The sequence below is a fragment of the Aristolochia californica genome, unplaced genomic scaffold (assembly GCF_029961685.1).
Source record: "Aristolochia californica isolate CCGP_79_NKW_82.1479 unplaced genomic scaffold, dmAriCali1.0.hap1 SCAF_10, whole genome shotgun sequence".
Lineage (NCBI taxonomy): Eukaryota > Viridiplantae > Streptophyta > Magnoliopsida > Piperales > Aristolochiaceae > Aristolochia > Aristolochia californica.
Window position 1 is genome coordinate 30978371 of NW_027181771.1, and position 12641 is coordinate 30991011.

Consider the following 12641-nt stretch of genomic DNA (forward strand, 5'->3'; position numbering starts at 1 on the left):
ATTAGACTTTGCAATCTGGTCATACTGAGTATTTTTTCTTCTTAGGTGAAGTGAAGGATTGTTCTAGTGCTAAGTATTTACTCTTCTGATATTGATATCTCTTTAGAAAACTCTGAGTGAGAAACTATTTAATAGGTTAAAAAATAGACTCACAAATCTTTAGTTGAAAAATAGTTTTCTATATAACGTCTTGTTTTTTATGTCTCCGAAAAATATTGTTCTCTTTAAAGTCTCAAAACCTTCCTAAAAAGTGGCCCTAAAACTTCCATGATTAAACTCGGCCTAATCACTGAGTTAAGAGTTGAACTCGAGTTAATTTGGACATGATGGGTCTTGTATATTGCCGGTTTTGATAAAAAAAAAACAAAAACACTTCACTAGGTTTATAACATATTCGAATTAACTCGTCCGAGTTGCGGATCAATTCGATGAGTTTCCCATCTATACACATCATCACTATATTAAAAATAACTAATATACTGCCCATTTCAAGCAGCTAACGAATATTGCTCATTTTAACCTCTTTCTTTATTGTATCCAGGGAAGAAAAATTGAAGCAAACAATAAAATATCTTGTCCAATGTACTGCAAAAAAAAAAAAAAAAAAGAAAACGATGTATTTGAACCATTACTCAGTTAACCACATAAAACAAATAAACAATGAAACCTGCAAATTTTCTGGGAGCTATGGAAATCTTGAAAACTTATTCTGCAGCCTTTTCTCTTCAACCTCGTTCATCCAATCGGAGAGCCAAAATAGCCCCTTATAACTGTAGTAGAGAACTGCCAACACAGCGGCTCCTATCAATAGGAAGCTAACATATCTCAATGTGATTGAGATGAATGCCTGCCATAATTAAAAAAAAAAAATAGCATTTGACAAATAAAAACCATTAGAAACAGAAAGTGAAAAGAAAGAATATCATCTTGAATCAACCTATTCCATATTAAGAATACATCACAGACCTGCACTTTGGATGTCTCTTTGGATTTCTGTACCCGTTCTCGTCTTTTTCTTCGCTTAGGCCCAGGTAAAGCATCTCCCACCTGCCTCTGTTGGAAGGAAGAAAACAGCGATAAGTGTCACTCGGTCACAAATAGCCACAACATAGTTACTTCAGAAGCAGAGTTACCACCCACTAAGAACAATAACTTAACAGTCAGAGAACCCAATAAGTAACATATTTGCAAGGAGAAAGGTAGCTTAGCAAATTGGTTGATGTGTTTCAAAAGTTGAGGCACTTATAATTGAAGTGGACTTTATGTTTGTTAAAACATAGCCAGATCACAATCCATAAACCCTTAAAACTTTCAAAGACTCTTAGAAATGAGTCTGAAAAGAATGTAGGCAATTTCTGGGCAGCAGAGTAATTATAGTCACTAAGGTGATTGAATCTGGCAAAAGTACAAAGCCAAAGGAATAAGGGACGACCAATTACAATCATTTCCAGAACGACTTGATAGGAGAAGGAACAAACTCTGACAAATATCTTACTTCTTTCCACATAAGAAATTTATTTTCAAAATAGAGACAATGAGAAGTGACAGAAATTTGATGACTTCCATCAAGAAGGTTGAGTAAAATAGAAACACCACTATAGCTAGAGCAGAGACAAGAATATGGAGTTCAACGCGATAGCACGTGCCAGAAATGGTGAATGAAAACTCTCAGAATATGACCACTATTGAGACTGTTTAGATGAATGTACAGCTGTCAGAGAAAGATATAATTAGAAATGGAAAACTTACTGCTTGAATATCAACAAATAAAAGACGGAAAAAGGAGAAAGAGAAAATCATTAAGTGGGTAAAATATTCAAAATAGACCTAGTAGACCACCACCAAGAAGAGTTTCAACAAAAACGGATGGAAACTATCAGGATAACGACTCTAAGAAGGCTGCCTAACAATGATGGGTCAAAATAGTGGAAATGAATTACCAAAAGCAAAGAGAAAAAATATGCACCACCAACTTATGAACTCAAATTAGCTGTCTTCTGTTTGATTGCGACAAAGTAAAAGCAAACAAATTCAATCAACCATGCATGTAATCACTACCAGAATGTCGATGGTTGGATTAGGACAAGTAGGCCGACTACTGCATAATGCAAGCCATGTATAACAACTAATACATGAATAAGTAAAAACAGACACGAAAAATAGTTTAGCCTTGTAAAAGTAAACAAAGAAAGAAGATAACCAAGCAATCGCTTCTTCAGACGTGCTACATGTATAAGTTTAAAAAGTTGAGTATGAATCATTTAATGTTTAAAACATTTCTGCCTTAATCATCACAGAGATGTAAAAATGTTGCATTCTGCCCAAGGCCACATACATCTTTAGTTATTCTGCACTGAACAATTATATTCTTCCTCTAGAACAGTCTGCGATTTCTTTTTTTATAGGTCTGTTAAATACAACAACCTCTACCAATGGTGAAGTTGGCATAGAATGAGATGTAAAAATGTTGCATTCTGCCCAAGACCACATACATCTTTAGTTATTCTGTACTGAACAATTATATTCTTCTTCTAGAACAGTCTGCAATTCCTTTTTTTATAGGTATGTTAAATACAACAACCTCTAGCAATGCTGAAGTTGGCATAAAATGAGGTGATACCCTAGATGCATATGGTAAACACCATCATGCCCAGGTTGAGACATACTAGGTTTCAAAAGACCAGAATAAGATAGTTGAGAAAATGACCTGATTCACATTCTTGCTGACATTACAAATAAATAATCATAATAATAATAATAATAATAATAATAATAATAATAGTAATAGTAATAGTAATAGTAATAATGGTGATGATAATGATGGATAAGATAATAATACTAACAATAATAATTGTAATAATGGTGATGATAAAGATGGATATGATAATAATACTAACAATAATAATAATCACCTCTACTGCTTTAGGCTTCCTTAGCTGTACTTCTGAATCCACAACCTTTACTTTACTTGCACAATCTGAATTGCATGGAAGAAGACCAAGGCCAATCTGAGTTTTTGAGATATCTTTAGGATCACGGTCAGTACGACGGTATGCAGCTTGAACCTCATGACATTGCCATTCCTTCTTGAGGTTTTGGCATGTACACCGAACAGTAACCTTGAGAAATTATTAAAAAGCATAAAATAAATCATTCTGGAATGACATAATTTCTAGAAAGAACAAGCTGGAATGAGGAGCGGGAGAGAGAACCGGAGAGAATGTAAAACACCAACTAGGGACTGTTTTTTGAGGATAATGGACAAGGTATCAAATTGCATTGAGTGACAATCGGTGAAGAAAAATTATAAAAAAATATGACTGTGAAGCAAAACTGATAATGTTGAATCTTTAGATATTTCACCTTTTTACAACATTTCTCAGGTGATGAGCATTGTCCAGGATGGCATATTGCAGGGCAAAGGTGGTGGCAGTTCTGAAGTTTCCTGTATAAATACAACATGCAATAAAATGAAATATAAGAACCACCAAATGTTGAAAATACAGAAAAAAACATACGAACTCCTTCCTACCACACTCCTAAGTTCTACAATCAAATGATTTATTGTACGCCTATCCATGAGCTTCATCCTTTCAAAACCTCTTTAAGCTTTCTAAAAACATTGATTTACTAAGAAAACAAGGAGATGAATACTAAGAAAACAAGGAGATGAATAGAAGCATACAAAGGGCCATCATTAATAAATTACATCAACTGCAAGTGAAGAACAAGAGGCTGCTGATTACCTATGGCAGGGTCCACCACATGATCGAACTCTTTCTTTCTCTTTGTCAGATAGTTCATTGTAGAACTTGCATTCAAAGACATGGACCAAGGATCCACAGTGACAGGATCTTTTGATAAGCACTTTACAAATGGGACAATTCCTAGTATGACAAGGCAGTGGGCACGGATGTGGGCAGGGTGGCTTCCTCTCCTGAATAACAATTTTAGTTATAAAGAACTAATTATTATTCCAAAAATTGCATTATGAGACAAGTTTGGTTCATAAAAAACAAGAGGACGCTGTTAAGATATCTTTTTTTTTCTTTTTCTTTTTTCTTTTTTAATGAAGGTACATAGCTAGCAGAATGTAGTCAAACCTTTTGGCATGGAAGCTCACACTCATCACAGTTCTCTGAAGGTTGATTAGATTCTGAATTAACAACACGATGGCATGGTTTCCCACAATAATGATTGCCGCATTGAAGAAGGTTTCCACACAAATTTGAACAGGAAAATGTTGCTATATCAGAGCATAGCATCTGGAGACAACCAACATAACCCTTGTCAGTAAATCTAAGCATTTTGTGACTGTTAAATCACAAAAAAGAAATGCCGTTTAGGATCAACCCTCTTTCATCATAAATTCACATCCTTCCATTCTTTATAACACTTAAAAAAATAATGACAAGAATAAAATGATCAACACTTGTGGCAATATTTTAAAGGAAATCCAACAACTAACCGGCCTTTCCGCTCCTATGTGTTGCCCGAGGCAAGACCTCAAAACTATTTCTTGACAAGGAGAGCATGGTGTTCCGGGCTTACATTTCGGCTGCAGGTGTGGTTTGATTTTCTTTGGTTTCAATGAAAATTCCAGGTTTGGAGCAGGCTTTGGACCATGACACCTGATTACAAAAGGCAGATTCATATTATAGAGATAGTACACCTTGTAAACAAAAAAGAGTATACACCATACCTAAATGATGATATTATGAATTAGAGATCAAGCAAATCAACCTCAGTTTACACGCATGGCCACATGGAAGTTCCTCTTCACATATTAGTTGACAAGAAGGGCATGCTCCATAATGGCATTTGTGCGGCTGTACAAGGATAAATAATGGCATTAGTAGAAGAAGTTTTCTCCACCATTTTTTTTCTGGATTACCAGGACAAATTCCTTTTCAGCCCAATTTAACTTTCAAAGGATTAAATATCGACAAACACATGAAACTTTTAACAAAAGAAAAAAGCTAATGAAAAGACCAAATTTCATGAAGGAGTGAAGATATCTCAATATTTTCTTGGAACAACACAATGTATTTCTAGGTTTTTTCAAAACATGTCTACATTAAAGCAGGATGTTCACTTGGCCTCCAATAGTTGAGCAAATATTGCACCAATAATACACACACTGCATCAGCATATCTAGAGCTCTCCGGAGGGAACTTAAAATAAAAGAAAATACATTGTTACCTTGCATCTCAAGCCATGCCTACACAAAGGAGTTACAGTGCATAGTTTGGAACACCTAGGTGGTTTTTGTCCTGCTTCAGTCCCACAAGGAACCTGTCACAAAAATGATTTTTAAAATCCCAGTTTGGACAACAGGAAACCTGTGAAGCTATTTTTCTAAAATTAATGGAAAAAAATATCTGGTACAAAAATGCACCTCAAAGTGTGTCTCCCCACAAGCACATGATATGGACACCATAATTGGACAAGGAGCACAAGCGCCTCTGAAATAATCCAGGTACAACAAAAGAAAGAAACAAAATGTCACAGAGTACTCAAATACGTAGCACACATGCATAAATCCATATGGCATTGCACTACAAAATATGTGTAGTAAATTGAGAAAATAGCACGACATGACCATTACTAAGAGAAGGATGAAGACTTCAAAAGGAGTGGCCATAAAAACCTCCAAAACGAAAGTTCTTCAGTAGCCACAACCACCAAACTGAAGTTTGACTGTGTAAAGTGATTCCAACTAAAAGTTTGGAATTTTTACTTGCCAAAAAATATGAAAATACATCTTGAATTATCAGCATCAACATCCAGAGTTATTGATATAGAAATAGTTAGATCAAGCAAGACTGCATCCGATGGTGACGACCAAATTAAAATTTGATCTTACACAGCAAAACATCTCAAAGAGTGGGCAAATGTATTATAGAATATTTTTTCAACAAGAAAAAATGTAAATATGCAATGAATTAAAGTGGTGAATCTTATAACATACCTGTGACAAGGTGAAGGGCATTTGTGGTTGTTGCATCGAAGTTTCCTGCCACAAATCTGAATTTTCAAACTTAGTGAGATACACACTCTTGAAGAGGCTCAAGCAAATAAACTAATGGAAGTGAAGTTAGAAATGACATAAACCTCGGAGCAAGGCGGGCAGTCCCCATCACAGCATCGACGTCTACAGGCATGGCGCCCACAATCCCGCACTCGCTGGCACTTCCTCTCACAAGTCAAATCTTGATAACAAGGAACCTATACAATCTTTAGCTCACAATTTCATATTCAAGATAAAGAAGAATATAGAAAGCTATTAGCAGGAGCAACCCTAGTACAAAGTCTTACAAACAAATGATACAGCAAGAACTATAACAAAGGGCAGGTAGTGTAGGCCATAAAAAGTTATTGCCATCAGATTAGTGGACCTTAAAATTTTTACCAGCAAACTACTGAAACTGGTATTGCTAAAATGTACTCTTGCAGCCCACAAATAGCCAAATTTGTATTGTTTCTAGACGGAGACCGAAACACTTATAAGTGGTTTCCAGTTGACCTAGTCCAAATACGGCCAATAGCTAACCGTTCTCCACTATATAGATTTAAGTAAAAAGAGGTCCACGCCGCCTTACCTCTTTCTTCAAGCTACCACAACGGCAAGACTTCAAGACAACAGTCCTACAAGTTTCAATGCAGGGGCCGCGGTGACAACGCTCGGGGCAACTGTGGAACCCGCAGTTCAGCATCTTCTCACAGGTTGAACCGCACGTTGGCACGGCCACGTCGCACGCCATGCCTTTGTATTGAACCTTCCCACAAGGACAAGCTCGCTTTCCCTGGAGCGGGCAGTCTTCACAGTGGCCAGCATGACAACCCCTGTTACAGAAGTGCTTACCGCACCCAAGCATTCGATCACAGGGTAAGTCACACCTAAATTTTCCGTCACAGCATTCTCTGACCTCCTCCCTCTTACCGCAAAAGCAACGATGGAGCCCTTTCTTCCTACAGGGTGGACAGGGTCCCTCATGGCAGCTCTGCGAACAGTGGTGGAGCCCACATTCCAACAATCTCGAACACAGCCCATTACAGGAGAAGCTCTTGAGGTTACATCTCCGGACTTCTTCTCGAGCCGCGCAGAAGCACCGGTGCCTGACGAGCTTGGGGCAGGGAGGGCACGGTCCAGGGTGGCATAAAACGAGGCATCGATGGCCACAGTCTCCTCGGAGGGCCCGATCACATACCTCGCCACAGGAATGAGGAAGGATCCAGGGGTCTAGAGTGGGATTTTCGACTTTGCCACAGAAGCATAAGTAGAGACGAGGGGTTTGCGATTTGGTGTACTCGAAGCGGCATTTAGGGCAATGCCAATCTGACGACTCCGGGGCGGCGGGAAAATGGGTTCGGGAGAGGCGAGCAGCAGCGCGTTCCGCGGCAACAGCGGAGGCCTGACGGGCCCAGCTTTGGATACACAGAAGGTGGAAGACGGCGTAGCAAGAAGAGGAGCATGACCAAGTGTGATCGATCGGTCTGATCTTCTCGAGGCAGATAAGGCAAGAGAGTGCCCCCGACTGATAGGAGAGGAGGAAAGATCGGATTTTGGAGAGATCCGGCACGGAATTGCCGGAGGTTTCCAGGTAGGCGCGGAAGATGGAGTCGTGGAGGGCGAGACTGGAAGCACCGGTGGCCTCGTTGCCGCTGTCCGAGTCAGAATCGGAGAAAGAGAAGGTGGTGTTTGTTGTGAGAGACGGTGTGGAGGCCATTGGGGGAGGGGGACTGGAGATCGCAAGAGAATCGTTTGGGCGTACCCTGGCTGCAGATCAATGTGTAACCGACATTCAAAAAACCGGTTCGTTAAAGCTCGTGTAGCACGTGTGGGTACGGGTCGGGTTAGCTCCGGGATTTTCTAAAACCTGAACTTCAACCCGGAACCTCAAGTATGAAACCCGAATCAGAAAAAAAAAAAAAAAAAAATTCTCAATCTTTCAGCCTCGTGCCTGCGTCCTCCCCAACTCAATCCTGCATCCCCCGTTAGTTTCTTGCCCATTAACACCTCATGCGATTAATTCATAAGATAATGGCCCATTAAAAACAAGATAATGGCCCATTAAAAACATCTATAAACTTGTAAAAAAATTACAAATGATGATTCTTAGGATCCCATTAGTCTATTGTAAGAAGGTTATGAACGGAAGAGAGAAGAAGAGAAAGACAAAGGAAGAAGAGGGAGTTAGAGAAACGAAGCTTGAGAGGCTAAATAATGACTCTAATCCTCCCCCTATAAGCCCTTTTATAATCAAATATAATTCAAGAATAACATCAATGTTCTTAGGTATGAGAGCTATACATAAGGCAAAAATATAAAACAAATTATAATTGTGCCACTTTGCCTTTTGTCTTCTTACACTCCACCTTTGTTAAAGACATGGAAAAGTCTAGGTGTTGTTAGGAATTAGACGCCCTAATTCTTAATTAACAAGAGCAATAATAATAATCATGGAAGAAAGGAAAAGCAAGCACGAAAAACAACAAGATTTATACAGGTTCGCCTCAAGGTGAGACTATGTCCTGTCTTTTGTCGTTGTAGTAATCCACTATAAAAATGAAATAGTTTACAAGAAAAATCGTACATATGTTTTCTCTAACCTCTCTCGGGCTGCAACTCCAACTCCTCGGTGATGATCAATGATTAAACCCTAAAAGACTCCCCCCTAATATAAAGATAAAACTAGGGCAACCGCTTTACAATAGTGAAATTCCCAAATTATCCTTCATGAAACAACAATTAATATATCATACTAACTCAGTATAGGGAGTTGATTAGGCTCCACAACTTAACAATCTCCCACTTGCATACTAATTCATCATCAACATCTCCTCTACAATGGCAACAACTTCTCAATTCTCAAAGACAAGTCTAACTGAAGTTGCACACAACTTCAATTTCTCAATTGTAACAATCTTTGTCAACAAATCAACCAGATTCTGACTTCCTTGAATCTTCTCAAGTACTAAGACTCCATCCTCGAGAGCCAATCTTATTAAGTGATAACGCACTTGTATGTATTTTATTTTGGCATGACAAACGGGATTCTTTGCTAAATGCATAACACTCTGACTGTCACAATATAACACCTTCTTCCCATGGTTGAGACCTAATTCTTCTTAGAAAGATTGCAGTCATACCATCTCTTTGTTGGCTTTACTCACGAAGACATATTTTGCCTCAGTAGTGGAAAGAACAATTATCTTTTACAGCTAAGAGACCCAACTAACTGTTGTACCATCCAATGTGTTTACATATCCAGTGGTAATTTCGGTGGGAGTGATTGACTCTATCTATTTTGGTTTATGCTGAAATGACTTGGGAAAGCTACGTATTTCTTCCCTTTTTTTTTAGTTCTTCCTTTATCTTTCCTTCAAAAAATTATGTTTCTTTCATGAAGTTTGTAAGGAAAAATTTGGAGTTCTTTTATTCCATGCAAGTTGAGTTATCCGTTTATGAGAAGACTGTTATTTGTTTGGTTTAAAGAAGATTGTCACTGCAGTGCGTCATACACCCTTTTTTTTATAAACATATGGCTGGTTGATGATATTATTCTTGGAAAACCAATGGTTTAATCTATTACTATTGGATGAAGTTTGTTTTTCATATACCTGCGTTGAATCATTGTAATATCAAATGATGAACTAGCCTTCTATCTTGTTCTTCGTTGCAAGCAAAGGTTTTTTTGAGCTTTGTAAATCTGGACGAATTCAAATAGTTTGAGCTTCCTTTTCTATAGCCTCTTTGAACTTGGCATCTTGGTATGGGATCTCCCCTCTTTAGAAACAATTCCTTATTCAAAGTGTTGCTAAGTAAGTCAAGATCTATCATTAGAAAATTTTTGTTTTTATTCAACATAATTTCGAAAGTATCTCAGATAAAATATTTTGAAACTTCTTTTTCCTAAAAATTTTCTATGATGAACTGATATCTTGAACCAAGTAAAGATGCTTCCTACTTCTAAGATATACACTTACCAAAACAAGACTCACTTTTCTTTACTGCTACTCAATATGAGGAAACTATTTGTTGTTTCTCTTGCGTTAATCTTGAATTCAGAACTTGTTATAATTACTCCTCATAGATGTCCATCACAACAGCAGTAACGAAGCATCAACTCTCCATTCCTTACTCCTCTTAGACATCCATCACCACGGCAAGACATCATAATCTTATAAGTTGTAGATTGCTCGATTTTAGAACTTGTTCTAGTTCTGTAAATATATCTCAGAAACACCAACACAGCAACAACATCAACGTGGAGCTTATTCAGAAAGAGGAAACATATTATATTTTGTCGTTGGCTGCTAATCAATTGAATTAATGTGGTTAGCTCTCGGGTTCTAGCTCTTCGTATGGAGTCTAGTCAAGCTCTCCCTCAACAGTGCCACAAAGGGTCCTTGCAAAAGAACCAGCAAATGCATCTTAAGACCTCAAGCTTGATGCATGTGTCAAGTCATCTTGAAGATTAGAGTCCAAGTGGTATAGAAAAGTCTCAAGAACTCTAATCATGTAAGAGGGCAACACCAAAACTTTAAATTTGAGGCACAAATGAGTTTTCGGATGTTTAGGACATATTTCATTTATAATATATTTTTTCAATACATACCAAAGTTTTAAACTTGTTAGAAGTCTTTAGGATTTTTTTTATCATACTTAGAAGCCTAATTTAGAAAACTAGTTACGACATGATCGATCATTATTTTGTAATGCTTGATCATCTAAAGTGTAATCTAGCAGAAAATATAAAGCATAATCTATCAATCAGATAAAACTATGCCAAAATGAACTATAAATCATGATCTATTATTTATTTATTTATTTATTTATTTTACTATTTATTACTATATTTTAGTTGCCTAAAATTGATTTTCTTTTTCTCTTTCACTAAAACTACAACTAGCTAAGTTAATGCAATAGCAGCAACAACATGGAGAGGCACCCTGGAGGCACCTTTTCATGTAGGTCAGTGTGGTTTTCTATTGATATCCTCATCTAGTTTTTATGGATTATGAATTTGTTGATATCGTCTGAGTTAATTGGCAACTTCTTAGATTTGATCAAGTCCATCGTTTATCACTGAAATTTTAATTTATTTTTACTTTGTATTCCTAGCAATTCGAGCAATTTGGGCACATATTTTTTGAAACCCATTTCCTATTGAATTCCTTTTGTTGTTTATATTTTTTATGCATTTTTGTGTGGCTTCCCATTTTTCATGTATGTTGCGGTGGGTCTAATTGGTGAATCATATTATTTGAATTTGTATTCATCGGACATATTTTGATTCGGTGGTGTTTAGAGAGCGAAAGAGTTGATACCTTGGTTTTGTTGGATGCATAAAACCATATCTTTACCTCTTGGAAAATGTTTGTAGAAAGGAACGTAGGAAACGAAGAGTGTTATGGATTGAGTTTTAAAACCAATGATGGCTTATAGTGCTAAATAGTGTGGGTATGTGGCTCATTCGATTTATATTACCAATACATATACTTTTCTCTTACCCATAAGATTATGTTTATATTACCAAAACTTATCTTGGTGATTTTTTTCAATAATCATAGCCAATTCTTGGCTGCATAGATCTTCCAATTTATTCAAATGGACGTTGATCCAGGTATTAAGATTTATATGAGAGTTATGGATTAAGGTTTAAAACCAGTGATGGCTTCTAGAGCTGAGTAGTGCTGCCTATGAATCATTTGGTTTTTATTACAAGTACTTATGTTTTTTTTACCTATCAAATTGTGTTTATGTTACTCATGCTTATCTTGATGGTTCTTTCAATAATCAAAGTTGGACGCATATATCTCTCAATCTATTCAAATGGATGTTGATTCTGGTGTCAAGATCTATATGTGCTATGGGTTGAGATTTTAACCCAATGATAGCTTCTATAGTTGTTGCCCTCTGGCTCATTTGGCTTATATTACCAAGATTTTTTTCTTTCTTTCACATATTAGATTGTGTTTAAATTACTAATAGTTATCTTGACGGTTTTTTACGATAATAGGGAATGAGATAAAACTAATTTTGGGATGCATTTCTCTCCTAATCTATTCAGATGAATGTTGATCTTGGTGTCATGTTTTGTATGCTTCTTTTGGCACAAGGAAAGCTCTAAGGTTGTAAGTTTACCATAGAGGTGAAGATTAAAAATCTTTTTGGTGTTGTTATTAGATTGTGTTTATGCCATTGAAATAAAGAGTATTGTGGTTATCTATGTCATTATTTATATGAGTGATATGGATTAGGGTTTAAGATTAGTGGTGGTTCCCTTAAGTAGTGGTTGACATGTTAAGTAATGACGGAGAAGGAAAGTACAATGAAGCTCTAAGTCAAAGTCATTCAGTGGTTCCCTAGAGTGCCATAGCACACTTTAATGGTTTCTTCAATTCTTTGGTAGGAAAAGGATATCCACTTTCAACAATTGGATATCCTTTTCACAATGGACGACGATAAAGAATTGAGCTTTGAATAATACTTGGTGATTTACTCTTTAATACTATTTTCTAGTAGGGAAAATTAATAGACAAAAACATGTTGGTCGGAATGTTTGAGGATTACCATAAATATGCCATCTAAATATCGTATACAACTCGAATGGGAGCAACTACAATCCGTTCGT

The 12641-nt window shown here is 36.9% G+C and overlaps 1 protein-coding gene across 1 annotated transcript; it reads right to left on the bottom strand.

The window, feature by feature from the left end:
* Nucleotides 1-516: 516 nt before the first annotated feature.
* Nucleotides 517-7733, bottom strand: LOC137942427 (NF-X1-type zinc finger protein NFXL2). Its single transcript, XM_068788064.1, has 13 exons — nt 6603-7733; nt 6115-6228; nt 5972-6027; nt 5399-5465; nt 5203-5295; nt 4744-4829; nt 4469-4631; nt 4104-4265; nt 3747-3937; nt 3364-3445; nt 2913-3119; nt 967-1053; nt 517-847 (listed from the first exon to the last, which is right to left on the bottom strand). The coding sequence occupies exons 1-13, from the start codon at nt 7728-7730 to the stop codon at nt 686-688; spliced, it is 2598 nt and encodes an 865-aa protein (XP_068644165.1). The 5' UTR covers nt 7731-7733; the 3' UTR covers nt 517-685.
* Nucleotides 7734-12641: the final 4908 nt, after the last annotated feature.

Bases quoted from the DNA above. Each gene is read 5' to 3' on its own strand.
- LOC137942427 (XM_068788064.1), bottom strand. From the start codon at position 7,730: ATGGCCTCCACACCGTCTCTCACAACAAACACCACCTTCTCTTTCTCC. The intron at 6,229-6,602 runs GTAAGGCGGCGT...AAGATTGTATAG, and splicing joins GTGGTAGCTTGAAGAAAGAG to GTTCCTTGTTATCAAGATTT. The intron at 3,120-3,363 runs GTGAAATATCTA...TAATTTCTCAAG, and splicing joins CTGAGAAATGTTGTAAAAAG to GTTACTGTTCGGTGTACATG.